Raw genomic sequence first — 27,825 nt, 5'->3', positions numbered from 1 at the left:
TATTTGTTTATACTTGATATTAGGTGGTGTTACGTTAAATGAAGTATTAAATGCATTACCACAATCCACTAGTCCAAATTTTGTCGGTAAGAAAGTTATTTTACGTAGTAATAGGCGACTATAATTATGTTTTTATAATTGTTATGGAGGTTAAGTATTGCTTTGTTGTTAAGAATATTCTTACGTTATTATTATATTGGGTACTATGTGGACATATAAACAGTAGATGGTCAATTCACGGTCCGTATGTTGTGGACCACAGTGCCGGAGTTTACATATAACCACCACCCGAGGAGATAGTATGACGTAGGGAAGGTTTTGTGTATTTATAATAATATTTTTTAATTATCTAATTTATTATATAATATTGTTAATAATTTTTGCATGTTTATTATCTATAGATATATTATATTTATATTTTGTGTAAACTATTAGAAATATGTATGCAACAGTTATAGAAAAATATTTATAGGTGGTGCAATTGAATATTGTATTTATCTACAATTACTAAACACACAAGCCGAAATCGTCAATTTAACTTCAGTACCAGGTAAATTGTACTTGTATCTTAAAATTATCACGTTTGACTATTTTATACTTCATTAATTTCAAATAAAAGATTAAGATTATTAAGATTGGTTCACTATAATCTATATTGTTTTGATAGAACTTTTATTATGGAATTGTATAAAGGATTTATATCCTTGCAAAGAGTGGTATTCATTTGACACATGATTCATCATAATGTTCAATTATCTACTATTACATTAATATAATATTGTCACAGAAACTAAAATTATTATATAGGTTAGGTTAGGTTACCTACGTGTGAAATTGAATGTATATTTTATAAATTTAATTTAATTTTAAATTATTTAAAATAATTCACCCAGAAAGATTTTTCTGATTTTATTATCTTTACTCTGATCTTATTTTATATTTTAGACGAAAAAATTCAAAAGTTTAAAAAAACTATGGCTACTGTATTACGGTTTATGGGATGTAAGTACTTACTAAAAACGCATTATAAAAATTGTTTTTTAAAATGCTAAACATTTTAGCTGATTTAAAAACTTTTATAATCTATAAAAGGATGATGTATAATTATTCTAAGGTTTTTAAAATCTTCTAGTGTATCATTCTTCTGCATTATTTGAACATAGATTTCGGTCTATTATTTGTTCATTCACGTACTGTATTTTTTTAAAATTGTGGAAGAATAGGCCAAAGCGGCCTGTGTTCACGAGTATATCTAATAATTATTTTTAATTAATGAATTAAAAAAATATCATCAAATATTTTTTGCATATTATTTATTACGAAAAATGAAAAGTACTAATAATTTATAAATATCGCTTCTCACTGATTTAAATTTTCAATTTGTTTTCTAAATAAATATTAATAAAAATATTTTTGCTCAGTAAATTTTTTTGAAAATTTAATACAAAGTTCCTCATAAGTTTATATTAATAAAATAAAACGTAAATCCACAAAATAAATACATTTTTATGAGCATCTGAAGTTCAATTTTTTAAGATATATTACATAAGCCCGTAATTAACTATTTCTCCTCAAACGATTATTGTAATGTTATTGTAATTCAAAAACAAATAACCATAAATATTTGAAATTTTTTTTATATATATTTAAAGATCGAGTATTCATAAAATTCATCAAAATCATGAAAATGTACAAACTTGACCATTTAAAAAAAAAACTATATTTTGTTGTTATTTTATTAAAATTAAATATGTATTTAATTTTTAAGATGTATGAAACTAATATTTCATAATTATCTTTTAATATTTAATAATCATAAAAACACTTAATTGTGTGGTTATAAGGTATTTTTTTTTAAAACATTTATTTTTATTAGATTGTTTATCTATTTTTACAGCCAACATTTTTAACAGGAATTATAATTCATTGTTTCATTTCTATGGTGAATTAGAAGGTAATTTTGTGTAATAGACATATGTACTAAATTTTTTATTATGTTAATAAGGAATAGGTAATAATCATATTGCTTAAAAAAATAAACAACCATTTATTTTTATACAAGATAATTTTGTTATGTGAGATAAATGCATTTTTTAAAAATAAATTCAACTTTTAAAAATTAAATAATAATTTTCTATTTTGTTTTTTTTCTCTATTGTTCTGAAAATAATATTAAATTCATTAATAATAATAATCAAACAGTACCAGTGTAGCACTATATACTAGCACCCAGCTAGTGACTAGCTGTAACTAATCATATAACTTTGAACGATAGTTAAAACGTTTTACATTATTACACGCATATGCCGGTATTACTTCTACTTGTATAGGTTTATTTATTCATAATACGTACCTAACCTAACTTACCCACCTAAAATATTAATGCCATACAATATTTATTTTTTTTTCATTTAAGCATACGCAAATGGAAAAGGAACACTACATCGAATAAATGAAATAATAAATAACGAAATACAGTACAGCGATACAAAAATCAGTAATATCTTTACCTCATAATAAATTTAATCATAAAACTCGAATTTAGATTTATGAAAAGTTTAGCTAAAGATATTAGATATTTTTAAGTAATTATTTAGTGCCTTACATTTTATTCCATATTAGTATTTACGCGTGTTTGGTATATATAGTAGGCTACCTAAATTTGTTTTATATCATCGATTAAGGCAAAATTGATCGCGGTGAAAATGGTCGCGAACAATTGATCACTGGTGAATTGATAGCAAATAAAATTGGTCGCCAAGATAATAGATCATCTAACGAATCTTTTTAGTTATTTTAATATACTGATTACTTAATTAATACACACATTTCCAAATTGTATATATATTATTTTAAAATTTTAAAATACTCTTATGAGATTTATTTATTTTTAAATAACGGACAGTTAATTAAATTTACAATGTGGTTAGAATGTTAGATTCTAAGATTATCTAACTATATGAAAATGTATAGATTTATTAAGAAGGAGAGCCTCATTAGTAGAACAACTAACTGCGGGAAATACTATGAGTGTTAAACGACAGTATAAAGACTACGTAGTAACAATTATAAAAATATGTCATGCTAGGAATAAACGAGACCTTAAAAAAAAATAGTCCATCATTTTCAATTTCAGTTTTAAATTAAAATTATATTTTTAAATTTAATTAATTGAAATTATTATTTATTATCCTATTTTATGTGTAATCATTAAATATTAACAGTATTAACAATATAATGTGTGATTTTATTTGATTTAATTTTTAATTTTTATTATAAACATTTTAATATTAATATTATATTAATGTAAATTGGATTAACAATTAACTGTCCGTTATTTAAAAATAAATAAATAAGAATAGAAATAGAATAGACATTATTATAAGAATATTTTAATATTCTAAAATAATAAACATTAAGCTCGGAAATAGGATAAAAGTAGGACGTAGACCACAATTTAATGATGAATTATTACCAATAATTACCTATTACTTTATACTATGAAAAATAAAAATTTGTAGCTGCATTCATGAAAAACAGTGCCCTCTTATCCCTGAACACAATTATTACATTTTTTTTCTACAAAACCCAACATCATTATTGATAGTTAAGTAATATAATGTATACATATTTATATTATTATATTATTAGATTCCTATAAAAGTATATATAATTTCAATAGTAGTTTAGAACAATCTTCATACTTCAGTTATGGGGCGTGCTAATGCCGCGTAGTAATCAATAAATTATCCTATAAAATGATTCAAACTTTGACGTTAACCAAATAATCAGAATTAATCGGATTAAATAAAAACAAGTATAAACATTTATTATTTGTGCTTTACACGTGTAGTAATTCAACAGATTCAGGAAAAGGATGATAAGGATAAATTAAATTCAGAGTGTGATGCTCTACTAAATTGTAAGTATATATTTTCTAAAAATATCAGTGCATTTATGTATTTTGGTATCAATACTGTATCAATGTATTTGTTTTAGATAATCATCTATCAAAATAAATAAATATATTTTAAAAATCTAAATCTTTAATATTTTAATACGTAATTTGATGTTATATATGTTGTCTGTGTTAACACCAGCGATTATAAATGAAGAACTTCAAACACAATTTATACAATTACTAGATGGCATAGGTAATGATGAAAATCCATCTGATCAATTAAGAAATTTAGTAACTTTGTATAGGATGATTACAAAATTGATACCTTCTAGTAAGTATAGTTAACAGTTATTATTTTATTAATGTTATTATAAATATCGTGTTTAATTTTACTAATTATATAATTCAACGGTTCCCAACCTTTTTAGTTGTGCGGACCACCAATTTTGTAAAAAAATCTTTGAGACCCACTAATGACTAATAGCACACTTATATAATATGTATGTATACAACATATATAATATTATTAAGTATATAATAATATGATTTTAAATTTATACGTCAGTAATGTTAGTACTAGGTACATGGTTTACCCAATTCCACACTGCCTATGGGGCCCATGGGTTGGGAACTGTTGATAAAACTAGTAATGTAGGTACCTGGCAAAAATACTTACATGGAACAATTACAGTAAATTGTAAATACCAATGTGTATAAACATGAAAAATATAATATGTTAATTTATGTATTATTTTTTAATTTTTAATTTAAAAATAATTCAAAGATTTGTGCTGTCAAAATACCTAACCTGTGAGGGAGGACAAAATTATACATTTGCCACTCCGTAAAATGTCAGAGGGCAAGTCATCCCTTTGCCCCCACAATTACGCTACTGCACTGTACATATTATACAATATATAATATTATATAACAATACAAAACACAATATCAATAAATATCAATAGGTTTCAATATTGTAAATAGGTATTTTATCTATAATGTTTTTATTTAAAGAGAATTCGCTGCCTTGCATCTTGATAACTAAATGATAAAATAGGACAATTTTAAGCTTAAACTAATATTACCTAATCCTATGCATGATGTACAAATGTGTATTATTTAATAACAAATTCATTGATATGTTTAAAAGAAAGAAAATTATAATTTGAAGTAGTCGTAATATGGGAGTAAATGATATTTTTAAAATAATATCAAAATACCATATTGATATTACACATTTTTCAAAATTAAATATGTTTTAAAATGTTAAATATGCACATACATATATTTTACTTAAATAACTAATTGTGTTCAAAAATTGTTTTTTTTTTATTTTCACAAATAGACAGTTCAGAAATTATTTCTATATCCGACTATAGTAAGTATTTTTAGTTTACAATATTTTTAATGTTACTATGAAAATTAAGTAGTAGCATAATTAATAGGAAAATCAAGCTACTATTGATTTTACGAATTTCTCCTCTAATAAAAAGTTATATACATATATGATGTATGTATTATATATATTTTGTGGTAATTAGCATAAACTATTTAGTAAGTATATAGTTATGATAGTTCAAAACTTAAATATGATAAACAAAAATGATATTGTATTGTAGGTCAATACAAAATAGAGGGTAGAAGATATAATGCTTATTAGATTTATATCATTAACTGAATAGTGTTCCCCGAAGCTAATGTATGTTTCTTATAATACATATTACTTGGTACTATAAGGAAGTTTAGCTGATATTAGGAGCGACAAAAAGATGCTATTTTGTACTAACACTCCCATTTAAGTTGAAAATTATAGCAACAAAATAAATAATACTGTACACCGTGCTAGTTAGACTTATAGCAATTTACAGTTTACACGAGTGATGCATGATTAGTAATGAAATAAAATACGAATGAAAATAAATAAGCTACTTTTAAACGAAGGATTGTTTAAAGATTATTTGGATTAAAAAGTAACAATGAAGAAGTTTACGAGATTAGAACGAGGTTTGTTTAGGTTAGGATACCTAACCTAAACTAGAATAATTAAAGAATTAATACAACTATGAGTAGAAAATAGAATATATCTAACTAAAGAGAGACATACAGGCAGAGATAAAGGAAATAGGTTTTTGTGACAACAAACCTATAAAACACCTCAGAAAAATATGTTCAATTTATAACAAGTGTTCAATTTTGTTTTTCGAATTCCGATGGTCATCATGGCCTTTTAAATGACTTTTTTTTAATTTATTATCACAATAATGTACTTGTCTGAAGTAACGTTAATAGTTTGTATTTATTTCCGTTTTTCGATTTTTTTTTTAATATATAAAACATTAGTAATGATTGCTCTTATAAGCAAATAAAAATTTTTAAATGTAAATTTAAGAGTTAATTTTGATAATTAATATTATTATTGAAATTCAATTGCTAATAATTGTAATTGCTAATTTTTTTAGAAAATTTTCGTAATGAAGGAAATCAACTAAAAATTAACAATGCGTTTATAAATGAATATTTTAAGAACACATTATTAGCATACAAAGAATTTATATCAGCTGTTCAAAAAATATCTAGTAAGTATTGTATAATACACATAATTAATTTTTTTTGTCATTGAATTGATTTATTTTGTATACTACTTACTAAATATTGTATTATATTATTAATATTTATACAGTGGAACCTCGATTATCAGGGGTAATGATGGGGAGGTGGTCACACGGATAAACGAAAACCACAGTTAATCAAGACTTTTTATAATAATGTAATTTTTTATTTAATTATAATTAGAAATACACGTATACATACAATTTTATGATAAAGCAACTTTGAAATTTGTATTTAATTAAAACTAGAAATTTATACAGTAATGTTATACATCTACAGTCCATACTTATTTTTAAATTTTCGGATAGGTTAATTGCGAACACGGATAATCAAGTCACTGGACTCAAGGATAATCGAGGTTCTACTGTATATATATAATTCAATTAAATGCACTATAAAAAACAAGGATATGTCTATCAACATATTAGGATCATTCATATTATTACTAAATTAAATTTATAGTTGCTATCAGAATAAAGTCCTAATTATGAGATTGATATAATTTTGTTTAGTATATTTTGATACTACTTTATAAAATCATCGAAATATACTCGAGAAACTTTTAATAATAATATGTAGGTAAGTACATTAAACTACATTGTACATATTATTATATACATCGTTATATAGGTAGTTTTAGTATTAATAGTTTTTTTTTAATTCATATTTTTAATTAGTATTAGATATCAAAGAAGATGCTCGTATTGAATATATTAAATTTATATATCAAGAATATTTAGAAACATTACACTTACTCTCAAATTTTGAGAAATTTGATGAAAATGTTTTTGAGGGTAATTACTAATAAATTAAATTATTTATTATTTTTAACATTTTATACCTCTATAAAAATATTATTATTATTCTCGATTGAGCACTTTGTATAAACTCCCTCCCCCCAAAAAATGAGTATTATATTACAAAAATTTAAAAAAACAATAATTATAAAAATATTGTTTTCTTTACATTCTATTGTTAAAATCATAATTAATTTTCTTATTGAAATATATGAAGAAGCCTTCAGTATTTTTTTTTAAAACAATAGATAAAATATATTATGCCACTTGTGTGTGAATATCAATATTAATTTTAAATTGAATTTAATTGAATATTTTTTTATTTATGCGATTTGAAAATACTCTTAACATAAATGTCTTATGAGACTTAAGTGGTAAATATTTATATCTGTTCTGGAATAAAATGCACAAAGGTTTCACTCATATAGTTATATAACTCATCTAAAAAAATGTTGAAGCTTTCATAATTATTTGGACATTTAATGAAATAAATAAGTAAATACCTATTCAACTATTAACATTTTTTAAATTTAAATGGTTTATTTAATTAAGTAATATAAATTATTTAAAAAAACCCACAAAACACGCGTTATTTATTTTTTAGTTTAGATAAACAAAAATAATTTGAATAGTTATAGTCTGTTATAATAGATAATTCAGCAAGCATATATTCAAATTTCAAATTGTTATTGTTTTTTTTTTTTTATTGTTTTCTGCGGAGATACAAACTTTTGTTTTTTAAAGCAGAATCCCTTGTTTCTATTCTAAATTATTTGGTTGATAATTATTCTGAAAATGTTGACGAATCAAAATTATAGTTTTTGTTATTTGATTTTGAATACTAAGGATAATAAATAATAATAATATTAGGTTCACGATAGTGAGTTAGGAAGATATGCGGACTTTGGTCATTTAAATTTTTAATAATTAATATTAATATATTTATATTCAATTTTGTATATATGATACAAATATAATAAATACTAAATCTAATATAAAATCTACATTTTACTTTAGTAATAAGTAATAATGTTCTGAAAATTATTAATAATTAAGAAACTAATCAATTGATTTTTGAATTGGGTATATAAACATTTTCAAAAAAATTATCAACTAAATTTAAATTATTTACATTTAAAATACGAGGAGGGTGGGGAATTTTCTCATTTGAAAATAAGAATTCTGAATCGCTACATGACACACCTTAAGACTTAAGTAGTAAAATAGTTATCAATGTTTATGAATTTATTCATAATAATATAATTCTTTTTAAGCTATTGTAATTTAAATTATAAATAAAAAAATTATCATATATTTGAATAAAATAAATAATAATCATTTTTTAAATTATTTCAGAGAACAGTGTATCAAATTTTGCTAAAGATTTTAATTCACTTAATAAAAATCTTAAAGATTATTTTTATAAATGTTTATCGGGTAATATATATAATAGTATTTACATATTAAAAAATAGCTTTATCTAAGTTCATTTAAAAACATTGTTAGTAAGTGGATGTAATATACTAGTATGATTATTTATTTCATACAAGTGAATGTTATTATTTTTTAGAAAAGTAATAAGAAATTTAAATAATAATCTACGTTTGAATAATTGTCCATCACTTATTAGCTTTGTTCAATTATTAACCATAATAACTTTAGACTTTTGGAGTGCTGCGTTTTCTAATTTTTTTACTACCTACCTTTAAAAGTGTTGACTGATAAGAACACATTTTATTATTGTAATACTTACTAATACATTTTTCGATGGAACTTTAAAAATATAATATGAAATGAATGATATTCAAACAAGAATTTAGTTAACTATATATTTCTAAATATAATATTATTAGCATTTGAAACGGAAAGTAATACATTATGATAAAATTTGAATACAAATTTGTAGTAAAATAGTTTAATATATTATATTTTATACATTACAACTTTACGTCATGATGATTTCAAAACTAGTTCTTACTATCCGCATATTCCATCTTATATCCTTACGAATCAACGAATCATATATAAGTGAATAGATACTTATGAATTTTTCTTTTAGATATTGGCATAACTGAAAAAATTGAAAGTAAGTACTTATTTTATTTAATTGGTAGGAGTCTAGAAAAAAAAATGTTCATTGTTTTGTATAGTGTAAAATTTGCATTTATTATAATATAAATTATTTAAAATACTAAATCATAGGTATTATATAATTTATATCTTTCAGAGGATTTACCTGAATTACATGAACATGTTGGTATGTAAGAACATAAAATAATGTGTAGCTTCTGAATGGAATTATTTAATTTAAATCATTAAAATATAAATGATTAAGTACCTATTAAAACATAATAATATTCTAATGTTATTATAAAATTATTTGTTTTCAGCTTTAACATTTTTATTATATGGAATTGATGGAAGTATGTGTTTTTTAATTATATAAATACCTAATCAGTTATTATTCACTGAGTAGGAAAAATACAGCCTAATAGTTATTACTTATTAGTTTGTCTACCATTTTCTAAATTAGTTTGTTTTTTATTAAGCATAGTACATGATCTCACTTTTTTATATTTTCTGTAACATTTTTAGCCTTTATAACTTTAAATAATCATATTTAATTTTTAATAAAAATTTTGAGAAAAATGTTATCCATAAATTAAATCTATTTTTAAGTGAAACAGGATTAGATAAGACTTGAGTAGACACATAATGAATGTGTTTATTCGTTTTTTTGTATCAAAATGTTATTAATATTGAAAATTGGATAATCTTTGTGATCAATCAATCCCCCTTTTTATATGTATTTTTTTCTCCAGTATTTTATCATTGAGTAGTATACTCGTAGTATAGAGATGTTTATTTGAACAGTAAATTACAGTGTTTAAAATAAATTAGACCTTATTACCTTCCTATTATATCTGTCTTAGTTGTCGAACCTTTGTATCATGATTCAAACAATTACTGTATCTTAATTTATTAAAAAAAACCATCCTGAATATTTAAAATATTCTTTTGGTAATATGCTGTTATATATTATAATTATTTTAAAATATTATAAATTAAGTATCTATATATTTATAATAAAATGGTGTATTATTTTATAGGTGATAATTCAAGTGAAACTTCTGGTATGTTTATCATAAGTATATTAGCTACGTCAAGTTACATCTTAACTTTTAATTTTTAAGGACAACATATATATATATATTAGTTTAGAGTTAACTTTACTTACGTATTGATACCTATTTATAGAGGTATTAAATCATCATTATAACTTGGGTTCGAGGTAGACTTTATTTTCTACACTAGAATTGCGTGTTAATACAATTTACTATACAAACGACGTAACTAATCGTTTTATCCAAACATTTTTTGTTAAATAAATATTAGTTTGGAAATTATTCGTTTAAACTTTCAATTAATTCTTTATATTTAATGCATATATGTTTAAAAAAAACTTATTTTAGCTTTTAATACTTAATAGGACGCTGTTACCCACATATCATATCTTAGTCTTGCAAATATACAACATATAGTAAACTTACGTTCAGTAGAACCAATTTGGTGTTGTTAGCTTAAATATTAGAAAAAATTTTCCTATAATAGAATTTAAGGGTAAGAACATTGTATGTTTAACTGTTGTCTTTGTTCGATATTAAAATTTTTAAGCAAAATATGAGCATTTTTAACTTATAATATTTATAATACTATTATATCTTGTAGAAAAATTAAATATAGAAAAAAGTCAAAGGTTAAACATAAATAATGTTGTTACCTTTAACTTTGATAGTATAAGAGTTAATTCTTCTTTAATATGAAATCTAACAACACAAATTCAGTTCTACTATTAGTTGATCACGCAGTTTGATGAAAAATCCTTTTTGCCAGACTTTGTCAAAAGTCTAGGCTACGTCAAGGAATACTCCACATCAGTACTCTTTTTCTTCAAGAGCTTTACTAATCACATTAGTAACTCGATGTACTTGATCGATTGTCAAATGTTTGTTGCAAAATTCAAATTGATGTTCTGGTATAAGATTTTTGTCGTGTAGGTAGAACTAATTGAAACTCATGTTTTTTGTAACTTGGTCATATTGTTTAGTTTAATTTTAAAACTAACTGCCACAAATGAATATATTTATAAAATCAAATAAAAAATAAATAAAACTTAACATTTAAGAATCGATATTTGGCTTTGTATTGTATTTTAAGTAGTTTAAGCATCACCCTGAGTTTTTCAACGATTTTCTTGATAATAGTTTTCTATATTATATATATAAAATATAAATACTTATATTTACTGTACATTTTTTAATATATTAACGATGTTTAATTTAATCGCAGATACAAATAAAGCTTCTGCAGGTATGTTTAAATATGTTATAATATTTGTATTTTAATTTTTAATTAAAATTTATTATTTTAGTAAGTTTAGAAGTACAAAATATAAATAATATTAAAGAGCTGCTGAAATGTCTTCACATATGAATTCTTAAAGCTTAAAAAAATATCAATTTTAAGTTGATTTTTAATAAATTTAAACTTTTACAATTTGTAATTTATTAATTTTAACTAAAAAAAAAACTTTTAACAATAAATACAAATCAGCAGATTATTGTAAATATTTATTTTTTCATGTCGATAAGAATATAATTTTTGGTTTTGGGTATCTTTACGTACAACTTTAACACCCACTTATCTTCTTAAATCATTATAGGTCATCGTTAATATATAAATATTTTTCATAATTGTATAATATATGAGTATATACTATATAATATATATATATTATATTCTTAAAACTATCTAGCTAATAGTTATACCTAAAAATTTTAATCTTTCATTTTTTTTTTATTAGATCCTGGTAAAGAACATGTCAAATTATCCGAAAATTTTTATCCAGATTTGAAAAATCTTCTTCCAAATGTTAAGGATATTATGAATGCAAAAGTTTTGCGTTTAGTTATTAGCGTATTTTTCACTAATTTCATTGAAACAGAAGGCAGTATGTATACATTTTTATAGAAATAGTAAATATTTATGCCATGTTACACGAATGATCACTAAACATTTAATGAATCAATAGTAAGCTAATAGTTAGGCTGGTGTCCTATGATTGGTCCATTAAATTTTAGTGATCCATTAAATTAATATATGTATTATACAACTCGGCATTATAGTATAATGACTATAATGTTAGTAATATATTGTATATGTACTTTCCTAATTTTTAATATTTAAGCACGATTTTATTTTAATGGACATTTAAAGTTTAAATTTTGACGAAATCAGATATTCTTAGATACTTATAACCAAGTATTAAAACCAAGTTAAATTTCATGTCTTGATCATTTGTATTTAATATAAAATAATAATAATTTTATTAATACAAAAAAGTGTTTTAAAATATTGTTTTATAAAATAATCAACAGAACTTAATTACTTGTTGGTATTTTTTTCAGATAAAGTAGTTGAACCTCATGTTAGATACAATACCTTCAAAAATATTTTACCAACATTGTAAATTCTTATATTAAATAATATCATATATTCGTACTTGAATTTATTAAAAAAAAATATTGTATTCAGATTTCTTTTATGGTTATTGATTGTTTCATTATGGTCTAATAATCTAATAAATGGTAATATAAAAATAATAAATATCTAATGTTATTATGTTAAAAAATATAATGTAAGAATCTTTAAAAGTGTTGTTACAATTATTAATTATTATTATATTATGCTAAATGTCTTATTAAATTGAGTAACAATTAAATAAATAATCATAGTACTCATCGTGTTTTATTTAATGATCTTAAAAATGTTTTCTTCGATGAGGTATATAATTGGCTAAGGACAAGTATGCTCTGAGACAATTTAAGGAGTGCCTGTGGCAATACCAAATTTTCCTTTTTTTTAATGACAACCAACCTATTTACTGTAAATTATTAAGTTGATTTTTTTATTTATTATTCGAAATAAATTAAAATTTAGTCAAATACAGAGTTGTGCAGTATCATCGATACAATTATATCTTGTATCTCGATACAATTATATGAAGTATCGAGTATTTTGTATCGCAATGCATTTATGCGATACTTTGAAAAATAAATTTTTTAGGAATATTTTTACTCGCTTATCTAGTATCTACCAACCCCGACTGTTCTACTATATTTTAAACATCAGTTGAACGTATGTTTTCCCTGGCAGGATTTATTCATAATCCTACCTGGAATAAATTATCAGATATTACTTTAGAAAAATTAATACTTTTAAAAAGAAATAAGAAGTTACACTAATATATTATAGTAAATAAATAAATTATTAGTTTTTAAGATGTTATGTTCAATATAAATTAAATTAAACCTTGACTAGTAATTAAACATTTATACCATATTATTGTCTACCTATTATAATAATTAAAGAGAAAAATGTTGTTACAGTATGTTAATCATACTGGATAAATAGTATACAAATTAATACTGATGCAAAGTCAAATTCATTACATACTGTTACGTGGGTCGGGGAAATTTTGTTACGATATTAGTTATCAAGAGACGGTTTTCTATTTTTTTATGGATTAGTTTTCGTTGCTGGGTATTAGAGCACTGTGTATGAGGTTTTTTTTATCAACAATAACTAATAAAACACGTTAGATATTATCTACACCTAGTTATGATTATACTTAAAATAATCCTTTACTGTTTTAGAGATGGCTGTTAATAATTGTATTGTTGAGTTCACTCGTGTTGGTGGTTAGTGTCGAACTGCCTGCTGTGTGTCATATTAATGTATTAAGTAATAATTCAGACGTGTAAAAAGTGTTGAGTGTATATATTTTGTATTAGTCAATCATATAGTATGTTTATTGTATTATAGATATTTGTATAGTATGTAACGAATGTCACAATACCATTTATAAATACACAAAACTTCGTAGAAAGCCGTAGAAAAATGGTTAGGTTGTTGTTAAAGGTTTAAAGTGTCTGTTATGATCTAAGGTATATACGGTTCATCTATTACATGACTAATTAATGTTTTAAAACTTTAATGTATAACAACTAATTATTATAACAAAATTCACAATGCTTTGAATCATTTCATTTTATTTATAACGTTTTTATGACTTATTAAAGACTAAAGTTGTAGTTTAGAATAAGGATATAAATTAATAAAAACCAGTGGAATGGATAGCATTTTTATAATATAGTGCAGCGGTTCCCAAAATGTGCTAGTGGCGTTTTTATTAGGGCCGCAGAGGCGGCGTTACACGATGGCCAGGATGGGCAAGTGCACCTCAATATTTGATTTTGCCTCTCCATTACCCCCCTGTAATATTTAATGTTAAAATATGTAAGTAAATAAAAAAATTGTAAATCATTATTTTATATTTAAAACACTATTAATTACTTTAAAGAGCTTTTAGAATTAAGTTATATTATTTTGAGTTTTACTGTTATATTCAAATTAAATATGCTTTTTTTTGCACATTTAGAAATAAATATACTTAATCGAGTAAATACTAACGGCACTCCTTCTAGCATTTCATATAATAAAATATAAAAGTTATGTATTGTTACATACAAATAAAATAAAATGGGAGGAATTTTAAGTTGTACTGTAGTACATTAGTGATAATAATAAACTAGGTAAATTTTTTGATTATTTATTTAGAAATATAGCAAATTATACTCAAAACATGTTGAGCAATACTTTCCTTAAAATATGATATAAAAAAATTAGTAGATGATCGATACATATAGATACCACCAGAAAAATGTTTCTCCTGCTACGCACCCTCCAATAAAAAATATCTGGCACCACCACTGCTGAGGCGCCACAACGCTAATAGTTATGTGGCCCAAAAATAAATTTAAAATGTTCTATTCTTTATTTTATCTAAAAAAAATGATCATCGGTTTTATCAGGGACGCCATAAGTAAAATTGAATTCCAAAAAAAAGACGTTAAAAAAAAAGTTTGGGAACCGCTTGTATAGTGCATCACCTATATATGGTGGTACTTGATGAGGTGTACCTTTTTTTTACGTTGCACCTACCTATTAATAATTATTGTGTTCTGACTCATTTTTTAAACATCAGCTGTTATAATAACCTAGTAAATTAATGTTATGTTTAAACAATATATCAAATGTTCATTGAATGATTTTGATAAAAATGTATATGGTTGAATGTTGTATATATGCATTATATTTTGTATAATAAAATAACTATATTGTGTCATATTAAATTTGTAAATTTTTTATACATAATTTTATGTAAATGTTTTAAATTTAAATTATTATTTTATAATAAAGAATCTATTAAATATATTCTTGTGTTATTTAAGAAATTCAAAAATATCGAAATTTATAAATTTATTTTTATAAACGTTTAGAGTTAAAATAATTATATACATTTTAAATGTTCGTATACATTATCTATAAACAAACGTAAACTAACGATATTTATTATTTACTCACTGAGTTATATTTTGGACAACTTCTGAACATAATTTAAAATACACCATTGCCATTATTAATAAGTACAGTAAACTATCCATTATTGAATTTCAACGAGAGTATTTAAATACAGTAGATTCTCGTTATGTCGAATCTCAAGAGGAACAGGAATAAGTTCGAGATATCATACATTTCAAGATATCAAGTTTTATATAAATCCTTAAAAAAAATTGATAAATAATTTGAATGCTTAAAATGCATAGTTTGAATACTTAATACTTAAAAACTAAAATACTAATACTAAATACTTATCAATAAACTACAATAATGAAAAAATATATATTTTTTTTTTAATCTGTTATTACAGTTTGTTTAATATCATTTTTGTTTTTGTAAGAATGTAAAAATTAATTGTAAGGACATTTAATTTACGCTTAATTTCCATTTCACTATATTGTATACGAAATACGAATGACTGTAATTATATTGAACAACAACGCGTGAAATCACAATTACTTTAATACTTAATATTTTTGTTCTTACCTTAATAAAAATATTATTTGTGTATTCGAGATAAAAAAAAATCGATAATAGACGAATCACGCACGTATAAGGGGAAACTCATGATAATGATAATTAATATTATTATGGCTCTGTGAATCGGTTTTATGAACTATAGATATATGCATGTGTCCTTTTCAAATTTTTTTTAAAACTTTTATATTTTATTTTGTACCTAATTTTAATTCTGTGTCTTACTTTAATATATATTAAGTTATAATTGATTTTGTGGTATTTTAGGTAAAAAAATTAATTTATCAAATAAATCTATGGTTGAAAATTTTACTTGAACAAAAATTCTATTAAATGGACTAAATTGGGCAACATTTCCAGTTTTCCTTTATTTTTATTTGTTTTTCTAAATTATTTTTAAAAATGCTGGTAATTTTTATTTATTAAAAGTACAAACTAGATCCATTTTACTATCCAAAACCACCCTAAAAAATGTTAAGTCAAAATTGTAAATTGAAGTATTTTAAGATTATTTATAGTGTATACAGACAACAAAAACACACATCACTCATAAAAAATAAGTGTTAGTTTCTGGTAGAAGGTAGAAATTGGTTTTATTATTAACTACGCAAATTTTATAAAGAACCTTATATTAAATAATCAAATATTAAGTATTTATATTAAAAATTGTACCTATGCATTTTAACTACAAAACAATTGGCTAATTTTCGTGATTTTGTCGAATTAATTTCGTCACGATTAAAAAAAATGGTTATAGATCAGCGATTTTTTTTTTAAATTTTAACACTAAAATTTAATGAGAGATCTTATATAAATTTCGAAGGTTTTTAACCGAGCAAAGAGTTATTTATTATTACAAACAATAAAAGAAAAAAAAATAGAAAATTTAAATCTGCAGTAAAAAGCTTAAAAACAGTTAAAATATTTTGAAAATTATACCAGGTATATAAACTTATAAAATTATAATCTCAACACTTGATAAAAATTTACGGTTATTCATTTTTGAATCATAATAAAATAAAGAAATCAATTTTGTTGAAAACTAGTTTATCGTGAAAATCTTGTTTTTCACGATTATCTAGAAAAGTATTAATTTTTTATTTTTGCCCTCTCAAAGTGCCAACTAGATCTGTTTTTATTTTTAATTAAAACCACCCTTAAATTTTAAAATTTAAGGATTTTGACTTTTTCAGATGTAATGACAGACATACATACAAAATCATTGTAAAATCAATATATTCAGTACTTCGTACAAAATTTGAAAATATTACAAATATGATATAACAGTTATTATTATATAGAATAATAATGTATAATATAAACTTTGATATATACCTATAGGTTATGAGTATTATTTAAACATACAAAGTAGGTTACTTGATTATTATAAAAACTGATTTATGTATTTTTTTAAGTCAGAAAAATAGAAAACAATAATGATTTGTGGGAACCAAACAGATGTTACACACTTTTGTGTTATGTAATCGGTAGATGGAAATTAAGTCGTCTTCTACCTTCTCCACTTTGACGGGTCGACTTTAAATTACCACCAAATAATTCTAAAATAAGTAATATTATATTCGATAGCCACAGGCCCGGCGCAAGACTAAATGACGTCCTGGAAAAAAATGCCAACTGGCGCCTTTTTCATATCATAATTAGTGTTTTTTTTGCTTTTTTCAACGATTTTTTCAAAAGATGCTTATTATTGTCAATTTCTCTGATTATTTTTGCTTTTATGGCCAGGTTTTCTACTTTTAATAATTTTATCAGAAAATCGCTCGGAAAATCTATAAACAATAAGGCAAAATGTCTCAAAAGTAAAGTTTGATTTTTATAATATAAAAATTTATTTATTTTTTTTGATTTTTAGTTAGAAACTTTTCCTAATCAATTTGTTTCAATATTTTTTCTAATCTTTAATTATTATATTATTTTTAGCACAGTTACCAATTATGTTTAGTACCTACTTAATCATGCAAAAAAAAAATTTTGAATAAATATTTTTGCTCAAATTTAAGTTTTATAAATGCTTATTTGAGTGCTTATAGTGCTTTTAAGTGCTTTTTTATTGATTTTAAGTGCTATAAGTCCCGTCCCCTGATCATAATATTCTGAAAAAATGTTTTTCATGGACAGAAATACGGAAAAATGATATATTATGCTTAACTTGTACATAATTTGTTATATCGTCTAATTAAAAAAAAAAAAATAACATATTATGACGAAATACGTATAATATAATATTATATTTATAGAGAAACATATATAATAAACATTCTACGTTAGTACGCTTATGCTTATATTATTTTAATATATGGCTAAACGAAATAACCATAATAATAATTATTAATACTTCAGTACAAAGTTTTAAGTAGGTATTTTATATTTTAAAAAAAATATTACTGACAAGAGTTTGAAAATTGTAAAAATAAAATTTCGGCGCCCCCCTGAAAATGGCGCCCTAGACGATTGCCTGAGTCGCCTTACCCTCATACCGGCCCTGCGACGATAGGTAAATACTTAAAATTAGTCTGAACTATGTTGTTTGTTGAAATATATAATTGTATGTCTTATAATTGACACTTTAAAATACGTTATATGTTGAAGAATAAAATGAAGGCGATATCACTTTTATTTAAGTATAGACATATTATAAATGTTGTTTTTATTTAATAACCACCTCAGAGTATGTGCGGCATTACAATTTTTGAATAGTTGTCGCCAATGACTCGTTGCAGAAGACGTGATAGATGGTTAGATAAGAATGTATTGTATTAATAGGTTTGCTTTGATTAAAGTTGGTGGTTAATTATTTTGAATGGTCTTACAAGCAGAATCTATTGACAGATCAAAACCCCACTTAGTAAGTTATCATAATAACTAACTCAACATATTAGGTGAGTAAAGGTGACTTATATCGCATTTTAACGATGTCCCAATCTAACTAAATGAAACACTCACATCAATGATTGAAATTAAATATCAAAGAAAATGTAATGGGTATTATTAGTTATAAAGTGAAAAAAAAAATTCTAAAATGATGTATTGGTATTTAAAAATGTTGTAACATTTTTATTTAAATACTTGATAAGAACTTGTATTTCTTATTAAATACTTATTGCACAGTATTTGAAACATTCTTACAATATTTTTAAGATGAGGTTATTTTATCTTTATTTAAAAAATAAATGAAAAGTCTATCTTATAAAAGATTGAATTACCTAATAACAATATTTTAAGATTTCAATTAACGTCATATACCTATAGACTTAATATAGACAAAAATAATCAATATTGGTGTTTTGAGTATATTTTAGCAGGCTTCATCAAATATAAAATAATAATCTTTAATTAATAATCTTAGTAAAAAAAAAAAAAATATATAATATTGATTATTTAGACAAATATGAATAAGTATTTAAATAAAATCATTTAAATTTAAAAATATAAATACCTATGATTATTTCAAATAATACTTTTAAAATGGTTTATTTAAAAAGTATTGTAAACATTTTAATAGTATTTAAATATTTTTATTCAAATACTTAATAATAAAGATTAGGTACTATTTTTAAAATGTATCTATTAATGACAATGGCTGTAAAATAAAAGTTACGCACTGGCAAAAACAGAACGATGTCATAGTAATACTGTTTTATTAGCTAAGACAGGTTTCCTTTTTTCGAGTGGGTGATTCAAAATCATATAAATCAATGTTCCTTATTTAAAATATGAAGAAAAACTAAATAATTGTATACCGATATCATGAAATAAAAACCGTGACGTCAACACGTAATTTAATATTAAACAATATAAAACAAAATAATTCAATTTTTATAGCATAGTTTTATGATGTTTATAGAGAAAGATGATGTCTTACTGTAAATATTAATTTATTGACAATGTTTATATTTTTACTTCGGATATATTTTATGGATATATTTTACTATAAAAAAAACTTCTTTTATTACTAAAATCAGTTTAGTGGATTGTGATGACCAGTTTTTTTGTTATTGTTAAAAATAAATATGTTTTCGTTTAACTACGTAGTTAATATTTTAATGTGTGTTTTATACATGACTGTTCACGAAGGAATAGGAATTAAAATTACTGATTCAAACACAATTAGAAATAATATTATAAAGTATATAAATGTGGAAGCGTACACTTCAATTAAACTTGAAATGGGAAAAAGCGAAGACCCGGTAATTTCCAAATACAAGCTAGTATACAATTATAATGATAAACTAGAGTCAAAGTTATTAGAAGAGGACAGTGAAAATGATTTGCTAAAAATAAGGGATGTGGTATATTCACATATACACTGTACCTACATTACTGGAACTTATAAAATACTTTTACCTTTAGAAACAACTTTCAAAAAGATTAAGGATATGACGACAGGAAAACTAGATAACATTAAAGCTCTTATTGGTATTGTAGAAAAAAGTAATACCTTGTGGAAAAAGGCAATGAGAACATTGCAATTGCTTGACATAGATCCTTCTTACGTATTATGGCAAGTATTAATATTTTCTAACACCTCAATGGAAATATTATCTAAAACGTATTCTGGAATGAATACAACGACTGAAGATGATGCTATAATTCAACGAATTGCCAATGTTTTCCAACAAATAATCAATTCATTGTACTCGGAAATTCAAGAATGCAATAAAGAACAAATCGGGTTTTACGAAACTGCGAAAGATACAACTCAATACCCTGAAGATATTACTAAACCCATTGAATGTCCAACGAAGGATAATGAATTATCAATTTTGTGCTCAGATTCCTTCAAATATGTTACGTTATTTGAGAAACTCTTATATAAAAATCATTTGGGGAATTTGCCATACACAGGGTATGAAAATTTTGATCCGAATAATTGGCTCTTAACAGCGCCGAATTTGGAAAAAAAAATGGAACAGGGTTCCACATATCTGCACTTTACTTTTACAGACGCCGACAAAAAAATGGATGACGTAAATAGTATTTCAAATGACGATTGGGCACTCAATTACTCTAAACCCTACTTCGAAAGTGTCTACAGAGTACTTGACCCTTTTCGAAAACTGTCATTACAATTAATGACGCAAAACTTGAATATTTGTCATAATTATTGGAGAACAATCCAATATGAGGTACTCAATAACGAAAATCTATTCACGAAAATTGTAGGATATTGCAATGATATTAAATCTAAAACTGGAAAAATCATAGAGAATGTTATTATGAACGATGATCAACTCCTGGCGGCATACGAAGGTTGGAAAAAAACATTTGATGCCGAACTTGAATATGAAGTGACTTATGATAATGCTTTCCAAGACGTTCATGCACAGAAGATTTCTGTTTGGTTTGGAACTGAATTTAATTTTGGCAATTTCTATCTCACATTGTTTAAAGATATCGAGAAAAAAATTTCTAGTATTACAACTGATTTATCCACGATTAATAATATTAATATCGGAATCTTAAATATGTTTAAAAGATCTGTTTTTAAAGGATCCTCCGTTAAAGATGAAAAATGATTGTTCTAATAGGATTATTTATTCGATTTCATAAAATTAATATTTTACAGTTTTTATCATCTTAATTATTCAATATATATATTATATATTGTATTTAATTAGTATAAATAATTCTATAAAACATAATATATTAATATTACTTCCTAAACGTTAATAGATTAATTTACTCGTACATGGTACTGATACATAGATAATAATGTTTTATTTTATTTAAATTTTACTATTCTAAAAATGTAATTCTCATATTATAATGTATTATTAATAACAATAATGTTATCGTGATAAATTTAAGATTTATTCACTTTAGTTACACTCGTAATTTATATAATGTTTTTGTTTATCAATCAATAATTGTTTTAAATTTAAAATTATCACTTAGAAATTCTGTATATTAAAATAAATAAATTGTTTATTGTAAAAATAATTCTAGTAAAAATCTATTTAAAATAACAATTTTGTTAATATAACCTGTGTTATAATTTTCAAATAATAATCATTATTCATTGTTAAATTAGGGAAATACAATTAGGGTTTTTTTTTTTGTGACGGGCATGTAACGTCAACAGTAAGTTACTTTTCTTATACTTGTACAGTAATATTTTGTAGTATGCAATGTTCGTTACTATTGTATTTTAGTAACGAGTGAAATAATAACTGACAGTTACACAGAAAATCTTGTAAAACATGTACCAAGTAAAACATTAAAAACAAATATTGTTAAACATAACATCATATAATTTAATAAATATATTTTACTATATATACCTACTTTAATACTAAAAATTAAATTTTCTAGAAATACCCGGTAAAAAAAAATTGTTGGTAAAAAATTATAAGTGAAAATATTATCCTAAAATCATGTGTCCCCATATACCATAATGATGTCGAAATTAATGAAATGATATACGCAATACGCTTTATAATGGTTTTGTATGTTAAATAAAATACTTTGTAGTGATATTTTAATTATTTTCTATCATTATCTGATTTTATTGATTTACTTGAGGTTAAAATTCATAACTCTATTCTATTCTTATCAAACGTAAAACGAAAATAAGTTTTAGTTATAAATTTCTAAAAAATTCAAATACATAGGTTAGGTACAACCATTAAAAATATTTTGATAATGTAAGTAACAAGTTTCAAATCTTAACGATTTGTAGTATTCACAACAAAATTACTTATATTGTTTGAAAATAATTACTATTTTCGATTCATTATAGATACTTACTTAATTTCGTATGCAATTTAAATTCAATGAATAATGATAAAACGTTTCTAAACGGAAACGGTCTAGGTCTATCAACCTATCACCAACTACCAAGTGATAATTTTTTTTTTAATATAGCTATTATAGTCATTTGTTTTACTTTTAGTATTATAATAGGTCGATAAAGAACGATAATAAACGCAACCATTTATTAGTAGGTATACAAAATATTAAACAACGTGATAATGTGAGATAAAAGCATTTTTTAAATAAACCTGACTTCTAAAAATTAAATAGGTAATAATTAACTATATTTTACTTTTCTTTCATCATGTTGAAAATTACATTAAAAAAAATAATAATAATAACAAAAACAGCATAGCGTACAACAATTCACCATCTGTGTCATAATTATTATGTAAGTATATAACTATTAACTATATAAGTCTGAGCTTTTTACGTTATTAAATGCCATGCATTATTTACTGGTATATTTATAAAACGTATCCATTTAAAATATTTATGACTTTTAACTGAATGCCTATAATGTTTATATATTTTATTTAAGCATACTAAGACGAAAAAGGAACGCTAACTGGAATAAATGAAGTGTAACAATGACGAAATGTCATAACAATTATTAAAAATTAGTAATAATTATATATAATAAAGGATTTGTTAATAAATACTTCATTTAGCTTAATGGAAAGTTGTATTTATATTTAAAATAGTATATTCCCTTCATATGAAATTAAAAAATAATTGTTATGAACAAAATTGATTATATTAAACAATTATTTTTCATGTAACCAGATGTTTTGATATGAGTCATTACACTATTTTATACCCCTATCTATTATATTTATTTATTATATTAATAATCTTGACTTATGTTATGTGTTCTGGAGTTCATAATAGCGACTATCGACTATTATTTATATAAGACAGTTTTTTTCTTTTCATTTCAATTTCATACGTGATAATGTCACTCTTTCACGTTAAATGAGTCTTGCCTGCGAAAGTGTGAAGAAGAAGAAACATTTTATTTTCAGGGTTCATATAACTGTTATTATCTATGCATATATTTAATAATGTATATACAATTTAATATAATAAATTATAATTATAAAAATTTGAAAATGGTTGTTTAAAATACATATTGTTTGCTTTTTATGCAATTTTTAAATTTTTGAATAGTGCACTTAGACAAATAATTATAAAATAAATTAATGATATAGGTAGCAAATAAATAATTATATTATTCATTAGTTTCAATCAATGATTTTTTTTTATGCTGTTTAAGGGGACTGTGATAAAACTTTATAAGGATTAGCTGTAAAATGTTAAAAAATTAAAAAATAAGCATTTATAAGTATAAATATATATTATAATAAAATACATGATTTTTTATCGAAAACTAAATAACAAAAAATAACTAATTTAATGAAAAATTATATTTTAAAACTATTTGAAACATTATTGTACCTTTCTAAATCTGTAAATTTCTAATAGCATAATTAAAAAATAAGTATAATCGCCCATAAATATTATTAACTTAATAGATTGAAAATACAAACTATCAAAAAACTAATAAAATGTGAGTGAAATATAACTTCAATCAACTTATCACAAATTGTAGTAGAGCTCAATTTTATAAGCCTGCAAGAGGTCAGCCCAAAATACATTGACAAAGTGTGAAGTGTGGCAATGGCCATGATGTTAACGCGCTGACTATTACTAAAAGACTTTGCCAATGTATGTAATAACCTTTTTTCAATTTTTTTCAACCTACGCTTACTTGGTAAAATCAATATTTTAAAATAGGGAAGCCAATTTCACGTAGTCCGCTAACTATGGACTTGGACCATTAGCAACTAATGGCAACATATCATTTAATTAAAAAAACGAGCAATTTTGTTTTTATAAGTTTCAGTTGCATTGTACTATCTACTTATTTATTAAAGTGATCTATTGAATACCCATATATAATATATCTAGGTATACTATACAGCAGAGTCATCAATTGCTTTTAGTTAAAGTACTACTTAAAAATAAATGTGTTAATTTCTTCAATAAGTTTTCTAAAAGAAAATTTAAATATACATAATACTTATTTTAATTAACCTCTAATAGGATCTAGTATAGACTACAGATTAGTAATACAGGTATAATATTTAAAATATTTTGTACCAGTGTTATATTTAGGTTTGGCCTTCCACCACCCCTCTGAGGTATGCCTAAGTTTGGAGACCTCGGTACTTTTATCATATCATTAAATAATATATATATATATATATATATTTATAATGTGTTATAGTAAAACGAACTTTCAAAATCTTAGTTTTTAAGTATACAATGTTTTTATTTAAATACATTATTATGAACCAATTGATTCTTTTATCAACTACTCATTATTTCAAAAACTGTCAATATTTTTGTATTTACATTTTATTTTATAAATTTTACACTCGAAATAAGGTAACATTTTTTAAAAAAATGATATTTTTTAATATTTTTACTTTTTTGAATGACGATCTTACATTCTTAATTTCATAGTATGAAGCAGAATATTTTGAGTATTTCAGTAAATAAAAATCGAAATTTGGACGAATAGACATATATATATATATATATATACTATGTTATTATCACGATTTTAGGTAATAAATAATATATAGATAATCGATATAATGTTATTTAAAGTAATAGACCACGGTCCATAATTAATAATTATTTTAACTATCTCAAAGATAATATTTAATATTATAATATATAGTATCACTATTTTTTTAAATTTTATTACCTATTCTATAAAAAAAAAAATAATTTATGTTTTAAAATAGTTGCAACAAAATTACAAGCTCAGGGTATCTACACATTAATTACTATATTATAATATTATTTAAAAAATGTTCTCAAGTCTAAAATTTTATACTACTTCTTTAAGAAAATTTAAAAATTTAATCTAATTTATTAAAAAGGACATCATTTCAATAATTTTATTTTTGAGTAGAAGAATAATAATATTGATCATCCAAAAATAAATGATAAAAAATTGATAAAAATATACTGGAATTAAAAATAAAAATATGTACGTATGTATTAGTATTTACTAATACAAATACTTTTAAAATAATTAATTTTAAAAATATTCTAAATACTCAAATAGTATTTAAATATTTCTACTCAAATACTTAACAAGATTATAATTCCACTTAAAATGTATCTAAATGGAAATGGATATAAAATAAGAGTTAAGCATTGTCAAAAAGAACGACGTCATAGTAGTTAAATAGAAAGAGTCAACGAGATTCTTTTTCTTTCGGGTAGGTAAGCCTAAATCGAATAAATCAATGTTATAATAACTATAAAAAATTATATTTATCATGAAAAACAAAATCATTGCGTAATAATATTATTAAAAAAATCATATCAATTCTTATAGACTGAAAAATATAGTTAAATATTCTGAATATTTAAATATTTGTTTAGCATAGTTTTTTATATATTTATAACTGATTTATTACTTAAAATATTAATTTATTTACAGGTTCTATATATTTTTGATTTATCCATATTTTATAGATTATTTATACTATATATAAAAACTTATATTGTTCCTAATACATTGTATAGTGGATTGTAATAACTAGTTTTTTGTTATTGTTAAAAATAAATATGTTTTCGTTTAACTACGTAGTGAACATTTTTATGTGCATATTATATTTGACTGTTCATGAAGGAATTGGAATTAAAATTACTGACAAGGACAGTATTATAAAAGAAATTACAACATATATAAAAGTGGAAGCATACCAGCCAATTCAAATGTCAATGAAAGAAAATACAGACCCGGATATTACCAAATACAACTTTTACGACGATAAAGTATTGTTGACGAAGTTATCAGAAACGGACAACGATAGCGAATTGCTGAAAATAAGAAACATAGTATACTCAAAAATAGAGTGTACCTATATTACTGGTGCTTACAAAATACTTTCACCTTTCGACGAAAATTTAAAAAAATTCAATGAAAATAAAGGCAATCTAAAAACACTTAAAACTTTAATTAATATTTTAGAAAAAAGTAATACCGTGTGGCCAAAGGCAATGAGAACCTTGCAGTTTCTCGACATAGACCCTTCTTATGTATTATGGCAAGTATTAATATTTTCTAATACCGCAAAGGAAGTATTATCAAAAACATATTCTGGAATGAATGCAGCGACTGAAAATAATGTTATAATTCAACGAATCGTCAAAGTTTTTCAACAAATAATCAGTTCGTTGAACACAGAAATGAAAAGTTGCAATAAAAATGAAGACGGGTTTTACGAAACTGCGAAAGATACAACTCAATACCCTGCAAATATTACCAAATCCATTCCTTGTCCATCGTTCAACGCATTTTTGATACAATTATGTAACAGGAGCTTCAAATATGTTACATTATTTGAGAAACTATTGTATAAGAATCATGTGGGAAATTTACCATACACAGGGTATCAAAATTTCAATCCGAAAAATTGGCTTTTAACAGCGCCAAATTTGGAAAAAAAAATGGAACAGGGTTCCACATATCTACACTTTACTTTTACTGATGACGACAAAAAAATGGATGACGTAAATAGTATTTCAAATGACGATTGGGCACTAAATTATTCTAAACTCTACTTCGATAGTGTCTACAGAGTACTTGATCCTTTTCGAAAACTTTCATTACAATTAATGACGCAAAACTTGAATATTTGTCAAAATCATTGGAAA

General features: G+C 23.4%; 1 protein-coding gene across 1 annotated transcript; it reads left to right on the top strand.

The window, feature by feature from the left end:
* The first annotated feature begins 72 nt into the window (after positions 1-72).
* Positions 73-12,903, top strand: LOC113548698. Its single transcript, XM_026949718.1, has 16 exons — positions 73-86; positions 473-550; positions 946-1,002; positions 1,898-1,954; positions 2,417-2,497; positions 3,854-3,922; positions 4,101-4,232; positions 6,361-6,477; positions 8,665-8,745; positions 9,368-9,394; positions 9,536-9,565; positions 9,699-9,731; positions 10,419-10,442; positions 11,659-11,679; positions 12,173-12,319; positions 12,777-12,903. Exons 3-16 carry the CDS (start codon positions 975-977, stop codon positions 12,836-12,838), a joined length of 909 nt encoding a protein of 302 aa, XP_026805519.1. The 5' UTR covers positions 73-86; positions 473-550; positions 946-974; the 3' UTR covers positions 12,839-12,903.
* The last annotated feature ends 14,922 nt before the right edge of the window (positions 12,904-27,825 follow it).

This window comes from Rhopalosiphum maidis, chromosome 4, assembly GCF_003676215.2.
Source record: "Rhopalosiphum maidis isolate BTI-1 chromosome 4, ASM367621v3, whole genome shotgun sequence".
Taxonomy (NCBI): domain Eukaryota; kingdom Metazoa; phylum Arthropoda; class Insecta; order Hemiptera; family Aphididae; genus Rhopalosiphum; species Rhopalosiphum maidis.
Note: the sequence above shows the minus strand (reverse complement) of the source record. Positions and strands in the feature narration are given on the sequence as shown.